Source organism: Dromiciops gliroides, chromosome 1 (genome assembly GCF_019393635.1).
Source record: "Dromiciops gliroides isolate mDroGli1 chromosome 1, mDroGli1.pri, whole genome shotgun sequence".
Taxonomy (NCBI): Eukaryota; Metazoa; Chordata; class Mammalia; order Microbiotheria; family Microbiotheriidae; genus Dromiciops; species Dromiciops gliroides.
This window is the reverse complement of record NC_057861.1, coordinates 720,932-739,269: the sequence shown is the minus strand read 5'-3', so window position 1 is coordinate 739,269 and position 18,338 is coordinate 720,932. Positions and strand designations below refer to the sequence as shown.

At 46.9% G+C, this 18,338-nt stretch overlaps 1 protein-coding gene across 1 annotated transcript; it reads left to right on the top strand.

Annotated features, from left to right (window-relative positions):
- The first annotated feature begins 836 nt into the window (after positions 1–836).
- LOC122733901 (glutathione S-transferase theta-1-like) lies at positions 837–12,682 on the top strand. Its single transcript, XM_043974616.1, has 5 exons — positions 837–948; positions 3,722–3,809; positions 6,935–7,085; positions 10,182–10,358; positions 12,491–12,682. Exons 1-5 carry the CDS (start codon positions 837–839, stop codon positions 12,680–12,682), a joined length of 720 nt encoding a protein of 239 aa, XP_043830551.1.
- Positions 12,683–18,338: the final 5,656 nt, after the last annotated feature.

Sequence of the window (18,338 nt, the reverse complement as noted above, 5' to 3'; positions counted from 1 at the left end):
ACAGGGGTCTCTTAAAGGCAGGCAACTTTAGTTCAAACCCACCCCCCTTCCTGTTTAATACACCTGGGACCTTGGACAAGTCACAAGTTTCCTTAACTGTGAGAGAAGGTTATCACCTCCTCCCCGTCCCATTTGATGACATCATAGAAAGGAAACAGGCCAGAACCTCCCCCTCCACAACAATTTATTGACATCTGCTAAGTGCTAGGTGATGGGATAGGAGTCACACTGAACGAACCAATCCCTCCTTGCACGGAGTTGATGTTCTAAGGAGGGAGACAACATATGTTCATATAAATAGAAAATGAACAAATGTGACCAAGTGGTAACGTATTAGACCAAGTAAAAAGACAGGATTATCCCGTTTTCCCAATCCCCCCTCCCCTAGCAGTGAAGCTATTGCTCTCTATTTCTCCACTTTTTCCTGGTCAAACTCCAAGCCACACTGCCCCTTCCGGTTCCTCAAGGCTCGGGTCTAGCTTTTCACCCCAAGCCTCGCTTTGTGCCTCCTCTCCTCCCAACATTGTCGGCTCTTTGAGGCCAGGCTTTGATTCCATTTTTGTCTTTGTAGTGCGCGTAGGAGCTTAAGCTCCCGATGAATTGAGTGGTGTCTAAGGTTCCTCCCAACTCAGAGATTTTGTGGTTCTTATTCCAGAAGGAGAGGAGCGAGCGCAGACCCGGGCAGCAGAAAGAGGTGGGAGAGAGGACGGCAGGGGAGGGGAGGGGCCATCAGTCATCCAATGGGGTGTCCGCTAGGGAAGGGGCGTGCCCCTCCGCGTTCTGAACCTCCCAGGGACAGAGCAGAGCCCAGCCAAGGCTCGGCTGGTTCCCTCGCCATGGTCCTGAACTTGTATATGAATCTGCTCTCCCCTTCCTGCCGCTCCCTCTACATCTTCGCTAAGCTGCACCTCATCTCCTTCGAGATGATCCCCGTGGACCTGATGAAAGGTCAGAGCCCTGAAGAGCCCTGGGAGCACCTGGTCTAGAACCAGCTGGCTGAGGAGGAATAGCCTAAGGGGGTGGAGTGGGCTCGGAGGGGAGCTGGGGGGGGCACTGCCGGGACATGGAGTTTGGAACGAGTCTAGTACCCATCAGTGGAGAAACGCCATCCTAGGACCAGCAATAGCAAGGAACGGGCATGGAGCTTACCAAAGGAAGAGGTCATTCATTCTAGAACCCATCAGTGCAGGGCACCAGGCTAGAATTCAGCAGTGGAAAGGAGCCTCAGGGAGTCCACTTGGGGAAAGGACCAGTCCAACACATACTACCCCAGAGTCTGCAGAGAGCTTTGCTTATAGAATTCACCAGGGTGATAGGATTAAGCCTGCCTAAATTGTCCAGGCTGCTTAAGGCACTGAAGGTCCCTCAGGAGTCACTTAGCCCAATGATTTCATTTTGCTGACAAAGAAACTGAGATTGGAACAGGTTAAGAAAACGGCTTCATACAGGAACCTGGAGCTGCACCTTGCTCCTTGGACTCCACACTTAGAAGGAGGGGAATGAAGGAGGAAGGGGGGGGATGCAGTACCACACTGTCATTCCCCATCACCATTATTAAGCTCCTATTCTCTCTTCTCTCCCAAGCCCCACAAGATTTGGCCTTCAGTCTTTGATCTCCCCAAGGGGAACCCCTCCTCACCTCAAAGGCTCCCTCCCTGCCTCCCCTTCAGCCTCTGGACAAACCTCACCACCATTCCACTGTATTTCTATTAGATTTCCAACTGGAACATCAAAGGAAACAGATGGAGCTGGAGAGTAGTTATGTAACTCAACAAACATTTATTAAGCACCTACTTTGTGCATGGCCCTCTGTAAGCTCTTTGAGGGCAGGCTAATCTTTCTTTTTTTGGGGGGGGGGAGTAGCTCCTTTGAGTAGCACAGCCAAGACACTGTATTAAGAAGCATTTGTGGGACAGCTAGGTGGCACAGTGGATAAAGCACCGGCCCGGGATTCAGGAGCACCTGAGTTCAAATCTGGCCTCAGACACTTGACATTGTGTCAGACACTTGACAGCTGTGTGACCCTGGGCAAGTCACTTAATCCTCATTCCCCAACAAAAAAAAAGAAAAGAAAAGAAGCATTTGTTAATTAATTAATGGAAATACAGGGTAGGCCAAAAGTCATGATGTTTTAATAACTTTTTGAAAAGTTTTTTTCTTTATTTTTTGCCATTTCTGATATTTGATTTTTCACATGTAATGTAAATTCATTTCCTATATATACTGTATATGATGCTATAGCATTGTAAAAACCCCTTTGTGACTTTTGGCCCACTTTGTCCAAAGTAAATAACAAGGAGAGGAGTGACAGGATCCTTGGGCATCCCAGATTGTGAATAAGGCTCTCAGCCCCTGACCCATCTCTCTGTTACACTCTCCCATCAGTCCAACTGAGGCCTTCCTTCTCTCTAGAGACCTCACAGAGCCAAAGATGAAACAATGGTAACCATAGCTATTTGACCTATACCATGAGTTGGCACAGAGGATTTAGGAGAGTCAGGCATACCTCTGAGAAGAGGCCAAGCTGGAATCTCACTCTTTGGGTGTCATGCCTCATGTGGATTCCTTGGCTTAGGTCATTCCCTGACAGAGAGAGAGACAGAGACGGACAGACAGATACAGACAGACAGAGAGATAGAGAGACAGAGACGGACAGACAGATACAGACAGACAGAGAGATAGAGAGACAGAGACAGACAGACAGACAGAGCAAGGAATAATAACTCACTAATGTCTGTTCTTAAAGATTCAGCATCTTCTGACTATACAGCTGACTATGCTGTCACCCACATGACAAGGCACCTCCATGTTAGGTTGGGTGAAGTAGGCATAAGTCCCCTTTATATATGCAGGGCTCCATCTCCCACCTCCATGCCTTTGCACAGACTATTCCCCACGCCTAGAATACTCTCTTCCTCTCCTCTGCCTTTCAGAATCTGTGACCAAATTCAGGGCTTAGCTGATGGGCTGCCCCCTTGGAAGAGCCTTTTCTGATCCCCACAGCTATTGAGTGCCCCTTATCTTAATGTGTGTGTTTCTATAGGCTCCATTTTTAAATCTGTGAACACAGGATCCTCCTAATAGAATGTATGCTCCTTGAAGGCCGGGATGGTCTCCATTTTGGTCCACACATTCCCAGGGTCTAGCACAGTGCTGGGCCCAAAGAAGGCAATGAATGACTGCCTGTGGGATTCACGAGAGGCACGATGAGTCTTGTTACCCCTGTTTTACACAGGAGGAAGCTGAGGCTTAGGGTGAATCAATGGCTTTGGCCAAGGTCCCACAGCCAATAAGTGTCAGAGTCAGGATAAGAGCCCAGGTTTCTCCTGACTCCAAGCCCACCACCTTGTATCCCAGAGTTTACAAAGAGCTTTGCCCACATAAAGGCTTCAAGGTGGGTTGTCTAAGTCTCTGATCCCCAATCAGAAGATTAGGAAATTCAGGGCTAGAGAAAAGGAGTGACTTGACCAGTCACCCCTATTAATGGCTGGCACTGGAATTCACACCCAGGTCTTCTGCCGTCTAGTCTGATGCCCTTTCCGTTGAAGTATATGTATTCACACAGGGACTTTCCCTGAAAGTCCACCTCCCCCCAGCCTTCATGCCTGGCTCTCCTCTGTGGCATCTCTGGGGGAAGGCAAGGTCATCATGGGAGAAGCAAGACGGAGCAGGTTCCAGTTCCCCTCCCACTCAAGATCCCATGTTGCCTCCTCTTTCTCAGCTGAACATCACAGTGAAGCTTTTATCCAGCTGAACCCACTAAGGAAGGTTCCAGTCATGAAGGACGAGAACTTCTTCTTAGGAGAGAGGTAACCGGGGGCCAGGAAGGTCTGGCAGCTGCTGCCACCACCACTCAGCTGACCTGACTGCTGTACTCTGGTCCCTGCTGAAAGGAATGGCCATGGGAGCTTGGAGAAGAGAGGACTCAGGGGAGTGAAACCTTTCCAAGCTTTCTGTAAAGCAGGCATTAGACCCCACTTGGGTCTGGAGGGTAGCACCAGGAGCAGTGGTGAGAGGCCCAATGAGTGTGGGAGCCAGGGATGGCTTATTAACTGTGAGAGTTGTCCCAGGGGGGTAATGAGCTTCCCCACCCTGCAAGTCTTTAAGACCAAATGGACAGCCACTCCAGATGGGTTCATTACAATGTTTCTTTCTCCCATCTCTTCCCACCCCCTTCCATCACCACCAAGGAGAAATCAAGATAAACAGAATCCCTGTTATAAACATGTCTAGTCAAACACAACAAATTCCCACATTGGTCATGTCCACAAAAAGTAATGCCTCAATCCACCCTCAAGTCCATCATCTCTCTATCAGGAGGTGAGAGCATGTGTCATCTTGAGTCCTCTGAAATTAAGTGGTAGGCAAATACTAGCCACAACCCCAGACTGGCTCACTTCCTGTTCTGAGCCCCCACAGTACTCATTAGATCTTATAGTCGGTCAATATGTTAACTAACATGTACTAAGCACCTACTGTGTGTCAGGCACTGGGAATACAAAGAAAGACAAGACATAGTTTCTATTCTCGAGGATCCCCTACTCTAATGGGGGAGATAACACAGAAACAACTGTGTATATACAAGACATGAAACAGTACATTCCAGGGGGAATGACCCATTGTAAATAGAATTTATCTGACCCCATGAACCATGAGCTCACTGAAGACAGAGATTGGGTTTTCAGCCTTGGTGCTTCCCATCACTGATCCCAGGTGTGGCTCAAGGCAGACAGGGCTCTACAGAGAGAACTAGGAGGTCTTGGCTAGGCAGAGAGGAAGGGGCAAAGTACCAGGTTACTAGTTGACCTTTGGCAGGGCACCTGGCCTCTCTGGCCTCCACTTCCCCATCTATAAAATGAGAAGGGGTTGGATTAGATTATGTCTAAGGTTCTTCCAGATCTAAGATCCTATGTCCCCTGTCTCTAATTCAACTGGACAGTTTTTTACTAAATGCCGACTCAGTTCAAGGACAGGTACAAAATTAGAAGTCTAAAGAAACATAAGATACAGTCCCTGCCTTCAAAGAGCTTCCAATCTTATAGAGGGGATAAGACTTGTGCCACAAAGTGCCAATGCTGGGGGGCCCCAACACACTGGGGGGGGCAGACAGGCTGGGTGGACCCCAAGGCTTCTAGACTCAGGTGTGCCTGAAGAGGAATCCCTCCTGTTTCCAGCTTGGAAGCTGGTCCCCTCCCAAGGCAAAGCCACTCCATGCTGGGACAGCCTTCACTGTCAGAGAGCTGCTGCTACTGACACCAGGATGAAACTGGCCACTTTGTGACCTCCTGGTGTCTTGGCTCTGCCCTCGGGCCCTGCAAAAGAAGGTGAACCCCTCCTTTACAAGAGGGGGACAGCTCATGGGCCCTGAGTTTTCTCTTCTCCACCTCAACCTGCCTCCCGCCCCAGTTTTTTCAGCTGGTCCTCCCAGAACATGGTTTCAAGGCCTTTTTCCTTCTCATTTGCCCTCCTCTGAACCCTCTGCAAATTCTCAATGTAACATGACAAGTTGATCAGTGTTTGAGGGCAGGATGTTCCCTGTCCACATGAGAAATACAGACAGTAAGAGCTAGGAAGAGTGCATGTGGCAGAGAGCCTGGTGGGGACTTCTGAAGTTAAGGAAGGCTTGAGAAGGAAGGAAAGAGGGAGGAGTGGAAATAGAAGGAAAGAAGGAAGAAAAAAGGAGGAAAAGAAGAAGCAAGAAAAGGAGTGAAGGACAGAAGGGAGGAGGAGAAGGAGGGAAAACAGAAAAAATACAGACAGGCAGAAAGAAGAAAAGGAACAAGAGAAGGAGGGGGAAAGGAAGGGTGAAGAAAAGCAAGAAGGTAGGGTGAAAAGGGGAAGGGAAGGAAAGACAGAAGGAAAAGGAAAAAAGGAGGGGGAAGAGAAGGAAGGATGGAAGGAAGAGGATTAGGAGGGAGAGGAGGAAGAGGGAGAAAGGTAAAGTGGAAGGGGAAGAGGAGGAAAGACAGGGAGAAAGGGAGGAAAGGAAGGAAGGGAGGAGCAGGAGCAGGAGAAAGGAAGAAAATGAAGGAAGGAAGGAAGGAAGGAAGGAAGGAAGGAAGGAAGGAAGGAAGGAAGGAAAGAGGAACAAAGGGAAAAAAGTCTTCAGTTGGGTCATAGACCATCAGAATAATACTAATAATTGATATTTCTATGATGCTTTAGGGTTTAAAAGTGCTTTTCATACATTATCTTTTGTGTTCCTCACAGTCCTGAAAGTTCCCACATACATAATTACCCAGTTTTACAGACAAGAAAACAGGGAGGTTCAGCAAGTGCTCCACGGTCACACAGCCCTTGTCAAAGTGACCTGGTGCTGCCTCTCTTCTAGGGCTGGTTATTGTTAGCAAAACCTTTCCCTCCTGAACAGTACTGTCCCTAAGGTCAAGGGGCTGCCTCAGGAGATGACAGGTCCTCCCTGATGGGGCGGGGAGCTTCATGGGATGGCAGAGGGTGTACATGGGGGATGACTGTAGATGGTGACTGTGGTCCTTTCCAGCTTTCCTTGGGGACTCTGAGATGTGCGGAGCTCAGATGAAAAGCTCAGGGCTCCTAAACCCCATCTCAGGGAGCGTCCCCTCATGTCCTCTGTCCCCTGAGGATAGATAGCAGGAGGAAGGAGTAGGATGCTCCAGGTTTTTCAGAAAGCCCAGGAAAGAGTCCTAATCAAGAAGGGGGGGTCTGTCTTGGGAATCTGGAGTCACATGGAGGACCTCCTGACTTGGGATGATGTCCTTGGCATCACTCTGGCCCCTTTTGACCTAGGGAAATAAGGGCCAGAGCAGCATGGAGTGATAGCTGCTCAAGCCCGTGGGTCCAGGGGACAAGTGGAAGAGGGGTGGGGCCGAGGGGAAGCAGGAATGGGGAAAGTTCAAGGGAGAAAAGGAAGGCCAAGTGCCCTGAACCAGTCGCTCTTGCTTTCTCTCTCCCCCAGTGTGGCCATTCTGCTCTACCTGTGCCGCAAATTCAAGGCACCAGACCACTGGTACCCAGCTGATGCCCAGAGATGTGCACACGTGGATGAGTACCTAGCCTGGCAGGAGCTCCACATGAAAAAACATTGCACCAAAGTCTTGTGGATGAAGGTGGGTGAAGCAGGGCTACCCAGAACCTGAGCCCAGAAAGAGCCTCCTGCTTCTGGCACCACTTCCTGACTTTGATCCCGTCTATTGTCCCCAAACAGCCCTGGATGAGCTCAGAGGCATCCTTAGAATGAGAGCCCCTTGAGGGCAGGAACTGTCCTTTTTCTCTCTTTATATTCCCAACACTTAGCACAGTGTCTGGCATAGAGTAAATGCTTCATAAGTGCCTATTGATTGATTGGTTGGTTGGCAGGAGAGGGATGCATGAGAAATCACTGGAGAGATTTCAGTAGATGTTGATCAACACCAAATTCCTGAGTTGGGTAGAGGTTGAACCAGTAATCCCTTGTGAGGGCCTTGTGAAGCCCCAGTCAGCTCCACCTTGATTCAACAAACATCGATTAAGCACCTACATTGTGGAAACCTTTATTAGTTAAGGGAGATACCAAGATAAAAAATGACCCATGGGGCCCAGGATTCAGGAGGACCTGAGTTCAAATCCGGCCTCAGATACTTGACACTTACTAGCTGTGTGACCCTGGGCAAGTCACTTAACCCTCCTTGCCCTGCAAAAAGAAATGGCCCAGTCCTTGCTCTCAAGGATCCAACAATCTATGGGGAGAAGACCTGTGCGCTGATCGGGAGGACGTATGGTGGCTTTGGGAGAGGCCCAACAGAGTTCCCATGGTTCTAGGGAAATTTAAGGAGGAAGGGAAATTTCTATAGTGGGGTGGGGGAAGAAGAGATCAGGAAAGGCTTGATGAAAGATTGACCCCTGAGCTGGGCTTTGAAGAAAGAGTGAGCCAGCATCCCCAAGACAGTTGGAAGGAGCCTGTTGCAGGACCAAGGACCTTGGAGAGCTCTGCTTGGGTGACAGGAGTTTTCCTGGAGGAGCCGGCCTTCTTGATATCAGGTGACTCTGGTCTCCCCTTTGGTCACTCTGTCCCTTTTGATGAAGGCACACCAGCTATCACCACAGTCTTCCAGTGATTCGAATCCCACCAAGTCTCTATTAACTGAGCTCAGTCAATAACATTAAGGCCTGTGAGGTGCCAGGCACTGTGCTAAGTACTGGAGGTACAAAAAGAGGCAAAATTCAGTCCCTGCTCTCAAGAAACTTACAGTCTAATTGGGGAAGAGAAGCCAAAAAAAAGTACAAACAAGCCATATGGAGGACAAATAGGAGAGAATTAACAGAGGGAAGGCTTCCTGGAGAAGGGATTGGGGGCATCTAGTCTGGTGAGAGGAGACCCATGTATGGGAGCCCTTGGAAGGCTGACCCATGGGCCAGGGCCTCCTTCTTCCTGACCCAAGCAGGCAGCACCAGGAACTCTGGGTGAAAGCTGCTCACAGACACATTTAGGGTCCAGGCCAGGAAGGCCTTCAGGGGGTGGGCTCCCCCTCCCTGGAAGTCTTCTGGGCAGGCCAGGTGGCCCCTCCTTTGGGGAGGATTCCTTTGGTGACTGAAGGGCCCTGCCTCCTCTCAAAGTCTGTCATTCAGAAGTATGTCCATCCATGCAGAGCAGGGAACAAGCTCACAGGGGAGACAGAGCTGAGAGGTTATGACAAAGTTCACAGTCTAGAGGGGCCACTGGGATATGGTGAGCAGAGCATCATGGGACATTCCAAATAGGAAAAAGGAGGAAGGGTGCCTCTGCAGATGGCCTTGAAAGGATGGGCAAGAGGGCATTGGCCCTTTCTCCCTGTGTCCACCCTCGTCCCTTGTGGATAACTTTGGTTTATCTCTGGCTCCTTTCTCTCTCCCTTCTCATTATCTGTGTTTCCAAGACCGTCACTGCCTCCCCTCACATTTCAGTCCCATCCGCTCCTCTCTGAGCCCACTACAAGCCATCACGTCCTCTGTCTAGGACTCAGCTGGGTTCTGCTCATGCTGGGAAGGCCTTCTCTCTGCTGATTAGCATCCGTGTTTGTATGTATTGTTTGCAGCTGTAAGCTCTGGGGGAGAGGAGACTGTCTTTCTTCCGTGTTCTTGGTGCTTAGCCCAGTGCCTGGTATTCCGTGAACACTTAATAAGTGCTTGTCGACTGTGGACTGACCACAGTCAAGAATCAGAAAGAACTTCAGGAGACATGTGGTCCAGAGCACTGCTGCCCAGAACCGTGGCTCTCCAGCATTGGCTGGAGGACCTCTGGGGAAGAGGCTCTACATGCACACACACATGCACACACAGACATCTCACCTACCTGGATACCTAGCTCACCCACGGATACCTCATATATGCAAACAACTCACTGCACATGCACAAACTTACACACACACACACACACACACACACACACACACACACCCTGCTTGGGGGAGCCTTCCCCTGCTTCACCAACTCCTTTTTTTCACAGTTTTCCCTTCTTACTGACGCCCCATCCACCCTGATATTGTCTTCTTGGGCCAGACAGAGCCCCCGGTAAGTGCTTTCTCAAGGTGACAGTCCTTCAAATTCTTCCAGGTGCATCTCTGGCTTTCTCTGAGTCTTCTCCCCTCCAAACCATACTCCCCTCATTCCTCGGGCCTATGCTCACTTGTCAGGGAATCCAGGCCCTTCTTGGCTTCCTGCACAGCTCCAGACAAGGTGTGGCCAGGCCAGAGGATAAGGGGCTCTCCTCTTCCTAGCCGTAGAACTCCAGTGGCACTTCCTGCAGGAAACCCCACCCCCCCAGCTTTCCCCTAGCTCTTTGCCCCTCGCTGGTGCCTTCACCCAACATCATGTCTTCTGTCTGTCTGTCTGCCTGTCTGTCCATCCATCTCTCTCTCTCTCTCTCTCTCTCTCTCTCTCTCTCTCTCTCTCTCTCTCTCTCTCTCTCTCTCTCCCCCTCCCTCCCTCTCTCTCTCTCTCTCTCCCTCCTTTGCATCTTTGCTGCTCAGTAAGGGTAGAGGCCAGCTGCGCTCAGGTCTCTGTACACAGCAGGTGCTTAATAAGCCAATGCTTTCAGGAGCTGTGGGTGTCAGCAGGTGGGCCGGTGGCCTTTGATCTGACAGCTGGCCCCGGTCAGCAGGGAGCCCCCCCTCCAGCCCCCAAGGGCCTCTCGTTTCTGGGCATGCTGGGGCCCCCTCCCACTTGCCTCTGCCCCTCTTGCTACCCAGATGATGATCCCACACTTCTTCAAATGCACGGTGCCCCAGGAGAAACTCGAGGAGGCCATGACAGACCTAACCCACACCCTGCAGCTCCTGAAGCAGAAGTTTCTGAAGGACAAGCCCTTCCTCACAGGGGACAGGATCTCCCTGGCCGATCTGATGGCTCTGGAGGATGTGGTACAGGTACACGTGGCACAGGACTGGGCAGAGCTGGGGTGGGGCCTGGGGCCAAGGGCCTGACATGGGAGTGTCAGGCAAAGAAAATGCCCTGGGGAGGGGTGTGGAGTCAGGAAGACCTGGATTCTCCAGAATGGCTGGAGCGGTTTACAAACCCACAAACAGTGCATTAATGTCCCTCTTTTTCCACATGCCCTCCAGCCTTTGTCATTTTCCAATCTGATAGGGGTGAGGCAGCATCTCAAAGATGTTTTATAGAATCCTATTTAAATTATCAAATTGAGGCCTGTCTTGGGCTCTTTTGAGAATTGCCCCCTTGGGGTATGCCCCAGGATGGTGTGTGCTCTTCCTCTTCTAGGACTCCTAATGAGAGCCTCATAAACATAGTGGGCCCCAGGCCCACTGGTCCATGCCTCCTGCTCCCTGGGTGGTACCACATATATCAGAATAGAGTTAGAGGGGGTGATGCTGAGGAACTTGTAAGATCGATACCAGTTACAAAGAAGCCTCCAGAGAAAGAAGGGCATCCGTGAAGAGAAAACATAAACATGAGGGTGTCCCAGGTTCATAACACCTGATGTAGCCTCAGACCAAAGGATGATTCAAAGCAGGTGTTCTTGGTCTTTACATCCGACTGTCAGATAGAGGGCTCCATTTTGTCACCAGGAGCTCATTTGCAAGGATGATTCTGACCTTGGAAGGTCCATGAGAAGCTGCTCCAGGTCTTCACTGAACATGAGGCAAAGTGGCTTATGTCCTGTGTGGGCATCAGCCCATCACAAGCATAAACTAATATGTCAGGCACTGGGCACCCAAAGGAAACCAAAAACAGGGTCCTTGAAAAGCTATGATGAGGCTCAGAGGAGATTATATTTGTGGAGCTATTACTTAATGCAGCACTGGGCACACAGTAAGTGCTACATAAATGTTTGTTTCCTTACTCTCTCACCCTCGTGGAGCTCATATTCTAAGGAGAGAGAAAACATGGACTTAAATTAGGTGGATACAAAAAACGGACAGAGGAGACAGAAGACAACTTCAGAGGGAAAGATTCCAGCAGCTGAGGGGGACTGAAGAAGGTCCATGGCCAAAGGTGTTGTTTGAGCTGGGTCTTAAAAGGAGTTAAGGGGCAGAGGGAAAAGAAGCATTGATATAGCACCTACTGTGTGCCAGGCACTGCACCACACCCTTCACAAATATAATCTCACTGGATCCTCACAACAACCCGTGAGGTCCCTCTTATTATTCCCATTTTATAGCTAAAGGAACTGAGGCAAACAGAGGTGAAGCAACTTGCCCAGGTTGTCCCACTAAGAAGTATGTGAGGCTGGATTTGAACTCCATTCTTCCAGACAGCGAGCAGCTCCGCAGTGTGGCACAAAGCCATTTGCTGGATACAGAGAAGGCAACAGTCACTGTCTGGTGGGGAGACACAAATGACACAGAGGCAGGGGAAGTTGGAGATGATCAGCAAAGGGAAGGAAGGCCCCAGCAACAAGGGGGCTCAGGAAAGGCTAGGCATGGGAGGCAGCCAATAGAAATGTCAGGAGTGTTGATGGCGCCCTCGGGGCCCAGAGAGGGGAAGAAGGTGGAAGAAGACTGCAGAGGTATCGAGGGACAGGTTAGGAAGCACTTAGTCTGATCTGATTGGTGGCATTTCCTGCTCGCAGGGGAGGGAGCGAACACAGATCTGCATTTTAGGGAAGTCAGTTTCACAGATGAGTAATCATTTGAGGCAGGGAGACCAACCAGAGTCGGGGTGGGAGGCACTAGGGGCCTGCCCCAGGGTGGTCAAAGAAGAGAAAAGGGCATAGACGAGACATCGTGAAGGTAGGATGGATTGCGCATTGGGTTAAGAGGAATTGGGAGTTGAAGACAACACTTAGGCTGTGATCCTGAGTGACTGAGAGGATGGTAGTGCCCTTGACAGGAACAGGGAAGCTTGGGGTGGGGGGAAAAGATGAGCTCAGCACGATGGCCAACCGTTAGGTTGTAGATCTCAGGAAGATGACTCCTTTGTTGGCTCCCTGGATCCAGATAAGGCCTTGAGATGACCACAGAACTCTCAGACCTGCCCCAAGTTCCCAGGCAGCTGCACATCCCTAGGCTTGACCCTGTTTTGCTCTGTATGTCCACAGGCCATCAGTGCTGACTATAACATCTTTGAGAACAGGCCCTGGCTAAAAGTATGGAAGGAGAGGGTCGAGTCCACCTTGGGCCGGGAGCTCTGTGATGAGGCCCATGAACCTATCCTGAAGCTCAAGGACTCACCTGCACTGAGCACTGATATAATGAGGAGATTCGATATAACAAAGAAGATGCTGCTGTGAGCTGAGGGGGACCCCACTCTATGGGCTGGCCACACACTAGGCAGCAATATGGAAATACTAAAAGCACAGGCAGTCCAGGCTCTCAATAAAGAATGCATGATCTATAGAGAAAGTATCCCCAATCTATTATCTTAGAAATCCTGCCCAAAGCAGGATTCCTGCTGAAGCCACGGGGGCTCTCTGTGATCTCTGCTTCCCTTTCTAAATATTCACACATCATCCCTTTAATGATGTTCTAGAATTGTGCCAGATATTGAAGGTCAGAGTGGCTAGTCCATAGTTTACAACCTCTGTTCCCTTGCCTCTTTAGAAAACAAAGGCAACAGAGGCTGCTCTCCTGTCCATGCAGGCTCCCTCCCATAAGCGAGAATCAGAGCTCCCTGACTATAACGCAAACATCACATTTGCCACCTTCTTCCACACTGGACAGTGGAGCCCCTAGAAGTCATCGAGAGCAGAGGGGTGCTTTCTGACTCTCCCTTTTCCTAACTCAGCCTCACTTCATGTCTGCTCAGGCTTCTGGGGTCCATCCTGCCCTGTGCTGTCCAAAGAAGGCTCCTTAGCCTTCTTTGCCAACCACCCAAATCAGATTTTGACTGCTGTGCCTTTCCTCTGTCATCAGTTACCTTCCTCTCATTGACCCTAAGTAGTCATCCCATCCTTTCTCTGACACTCCTATTACCGCCATGTAATGTTTTTAAAATCCCTTTTGTTTTTAGTTTCCATTTATACCCTCAACTTATTTTGAATGAATGAATGAATTTATCATCTACTATGTTATGTCTCTATGCCAGGTTTTGAGTCTGTTTCCTGGAATATGTGCATATATGTATATATATATATATATATATATATATTTGTTTTCTAGGTGGTCAGCAATAAGATCAAGGTATAGGTAGAGGTATTTTCTTTAGTGAAGAATAGCAATACCTTTGTGACTGGGGAAGAGGACAGAGTGAGTGATGAAGCAGTGTTCTGAGAAATGACAAAGTCAATCGAGGTCCTTCATATTGAGAGGTCTCCATCGCTTGGTAATCAAATGGCCTTCCTCAGCCCCAAAGCAAAAGAAAATTGGTTTCCAATCTTGGAAGGAAACCTGAATCTTAGAGAGCTTTGGCTTTGGGAGTCAACTAAAAGTCACCTTCTCACTATTTTTTTTTAAGATCAGAAGGACTTTATTTAGAATAGACTGGGGCTTCATTTCCTTCCCTAGCCATTTTTTTAAACTTTTCACAATTATTCATTCATTTATAGCATTGATTACAATTTTTTAAATTCTCAATTCTCTCTCTCCCTCTTGTCCCTCCCCCCACCCATTGAGAAGAAAAGCAATATATTAGTTATACATGTGAAATCATGCAAAATGTATTTCTACATTAGCCATGTTGGAAAAACCCACCACCAATAAAAAACAAAAAAACAATTTTAACACGTGAAAAAAGCATGCTTCAATCTGCACTCAGAATTTATCAGTTCTCTCTCTGGAGGTGGATTTCATCATGGGTCCTTTAGAATTGTTTATCTTGATCAGAATAACTAAGTTTTTTACAGTCAATCATCCTTGCAGGTAGTATGTACAGTTCTGGTTCTACTCACTTCACTTTGTATCACTTTGAATTAATTCATATAGGTCTTCCCAGGTTTTTCTGAAACCATCCTGCTTGTCATTTTTATAGAACAATAATATTCCATCACAATCATATATCACAATTTGTTCAGTCATTCCCCAATTGCTAGGCATCCCCTCAATTTCCAGTTCTTTGCCACTACAAAGAGAGCTGCTATAAATATTTTGGTAGGTCCTTTTTCCTTTCTTTAATCTCTTTGGGATACAGACCTAGTAGTGGTATTGCTGGGTCAAAGGGTATTGCACAGTTTGATAGACCTTTGGGCACAGTTCCAAATTGTTTTTCAGAATGGTTGGACAAGTTCACAACTCCACCAAGTCATCAGTTGTCCCTGCTTTTCCACATCCCCTCCAGTCTTTGTCATATCCTTTTTCTGTTGTGTTTGCCAGTCTGATGGGTGTACTTCCTCAATCTGATTACCAAATAAACTTGGCTTGGTGACTGCAAACTGGCTCTGGAGTAGATGATCTATTGAGATTACCACATTGTTTTAAATGTTTGGGGTTTTAATATGATCAGTTATGTTCTACCATCCTTACATCGATCATGATGAATGATTTCTTGGATAAATATGTAATCTGTTTGACAGATTTTGTTTGAAATTTTTGAATCTATATTCATTAATGATATTGGTCTATAGTTTTCCTTCCATGTTTTATCTTTCCTTGGTTTAGGTATAGGGATTATATTTTTATCATAAAGACTCTGGTAGGGTTCTTTTTCATTTTTTGAGAATAATTTGAGAAGTATACATACTAATTGTTCTTTAAAAGTTTGATAGAATTCTCTTGTGAATCCATCAGACCCAAGGTTTTGGTCCTTTCATGTCTTTATAGATAGATCGATTTCCTTGTCTTGTTTAAGATCTTTATCTCATCTCTGGTTAGTTTGGTTATTTTATATTTTTAAGGTATTTTTCTCTTTTGTGTTCTCAATTTTTTTGGGGGGGGGAGGGGCAGAACAATGAGGGTTAGGTGACTTGCCCAGGGTCACACAGCTAGTAAGTGTCAAGTGTCTGAGGCCGGATTTGAACTCAGGTTCTCCTGAATTCAGGGCTGGTGCTTTATCCACTGCACCACCCAGCTTCCCTGTGTATTCTCAATTTTGTTAGCATATAACTGTGTATAATATGGTCTTATTATTCTTTTTATTTGTGGGGTACTATGGTTCTAATTGTATGGCTGAGTTATATAAGGAAAGCTGTCCACTAGTTCACCCTGTCATGTTCCTTCAGTTACTTTATTTCAATCTTTCCTTTTTTTAATAAAAGTATTTTATTATTTTCCAGTTACAAGTAGAGATAGTTTTCAACATTTGTTTTTATAAAATTTCCAATTTCAAATTTTTCTCCCTCCCTCCCCTAGACAGCAGGCAATCTGATACAGGTTTATATATATATATATATATATATATATATATATAATAACATCAAACATATTTCTGAATTAGTCATGTTATAAGAGAAGAATCAGAGCAAAAAGGAAAAACCTCAAAAAAGAAAAACAACAGCACCAAAAACAAAAGAAATAGTATTTATTGTTCAATCAGCATCCATACTCCACAGTTCTTTTTTTTTCTGGATTTGGGGATCCCCTTCCATCATGAGTCCCCTGGAACTCTCCTGTACCATTGCATTGGTGAGAAGAATCTAGTCCACCACAGTTGATCAATACACAATGTTGATGATACTGTGTACAATGTTCTTCTGGTTCTGCTCATCTCACTCATCATCAGTTCACGCAAATCCTTCCAGGTTTCTCTGAACTCCTCCTGCTCATCATTTCTTACAGCACAATAGAATTTCCAATTCCTTGCCACTACAAAAAGAGCAGCTATAAATATTTTTGTACATGTGGGTCCTTTTCCCTTTTTTATGATCTCTTTGGGGAAAAGACCCAAAAGCAGTCTTGCTGGGCCAAAGGGTATGCGCAGCTTTATAGCCCTTTGGGCATAATTCCAAATTGCTCTCCAGAATGGTTCACAGCTCCACCAACAATGCATTAGTATTCCAATTTTTCCACAGTTTCTCCAACACTTATTATTTTCCTTTTTTGTCATATTAACCAATCTGATAGGTGTCAGGTGGTACCTCAGAGTTGTTTTAATTTGCTCAATCTTTCTTTTTAAGATGCCCTGTTCCCACTGGCTCTTTCTCCCTCCCCTTGATCTCTTCTTCTTATTTGTTTCCCTTTCCCCTTTAAGTTTTTGTTTATTAGTTCTTCTCTCTAGCTTTATCTGGTTATATATTTCTACCCCCTCTTTTTCCCTCTTTGTTAGTCAGGTAGAGTCTTCCTTCCTCTCTTCCCCTCCAGATAATCCTGTTTATTGGGTTTTCTTTTTATTTCTTTGTTGTACCCTTTGTGAAGAGATTTCTTTTATTCTCTTCACTATCTATCTTTTCTGTTTCATCTAGACTCCATCTCTGATTCACAGCCCCTATAACCATGTGGTCTCTCTTGTTTCTCTGTATTCTTCATACAATCAAAGCTTTTGAGGTGTCCATTATAACCTCTACCCTATGGGTACTTTCTGCCACTGCCTTGCAGGGCAGAGAATCCCCACCAGTTCCTCCCTAGCTTGCCTTCTCAAACACCCCTGAATCACTGGTCACAGGGGAGAGTTGGCATCTTCCTTGCTTGCCAAGGCCAGTCTCTCCCTCTACCACTATCACTCAGGAACCTCTCCTCCTTTGAGGTTCACTCAATCCATTCCTAACACCCAATAAGAATCCTGGTGTCTGTTGTCTACCGACAGCTAGTACATTCTTCTTCCTTCTTCCCTCCATGAGCTCAGGACTAGCTCACAGTCTTTCTCTCCTCTCCAACACCTGCCCTTATACTAAGGGACTTCAATATAGACAATGATGCTTCTTTCCCATGTCCTACTCCTCCACCACCCAGCAGCTACACACAGTGGTCCTACCTTTGATCTTGCCAGTGCTCCCAAGCATTCTACTCCCATGGACATGAACACTGAAATTCCCTCACCTGATCATAACTCATTGTCAACCCACCTTTGCCTCTGCCTTGCATCCCTAACCCGATTTGTTGTCCTCACTGTGACCTCCAATCCTTCCACCCCTCAGTTCTTTCCCAAGTCATCCCCCCTGCACTGGCTACAGCTAAAGAGTTAGGTGACCCAGTAAATAGAGTACAAGGACTGGGGTTAGGAAAACCTAAATTCAAATATGCTCTCAGGCACTTACTAGCCCTGTGATCTGCTTAAGTCATGTAACCTCTATCCACTTAGTTTCCTTAACTGTGAAATGGGAATGAGCACCCACCTACCCTGAAAGGAAAAACCCAAAAGGAAAAGTCCCAGGAATATTATAGCCCAATCCAGAACTCCCATGTCAAAGACATAACACTGTAATTATCTAGGGGGAAGGCAGTTTAAGTACACTGGTGTTATAATTAGGATCACATAAGACCTGGCACTTTTTCCTAAACATGGTAGGAGATCTTACCTTTCCAAAAGATAAAAGAAGTAGGTTCTCAACCAACTATTCCTGCAAAGTTCAGATACTCCTACAAGGGGTGGAGGGGAGAATGGACCTTTGAATGAATAGAAAACTTTCAAGCATTTCTGATGAAAAGATCAGAGGTGAAGAGAAACTTTGAAAGATAAATAAAAGAGTCAAGAGAAACCTAAAAAGATAAAATTATTTGAGTAATGATGTGGTCCCATTATTATAAAAATGTGAAAAGACACAAATGTCCTTCCTGAACCTTAATATATACAAAGACTATTGAATTATATAAGAAAAGCCAAGGTCCCTGGGGAGGGTAAAAGGATAAGTGCAGCAGGGTAGAAAGCAGGAAAACGGTGGAACTTTCTATTTCTCATAATTGTAGTGCATAAGGAGAGTATATTAACCTAGAAGAAGAGGTCGGGGGAGTGAACATCGGACAAACCTCATTCTCATCTGAAATGGAGAGGGGAGAGTTCAATTCACACAGACAATTTGGTGTAGACATATCAAACTGAACAAGGAAACAAGCAGGGAGAGAGGGTGGAGAATAAAGAGG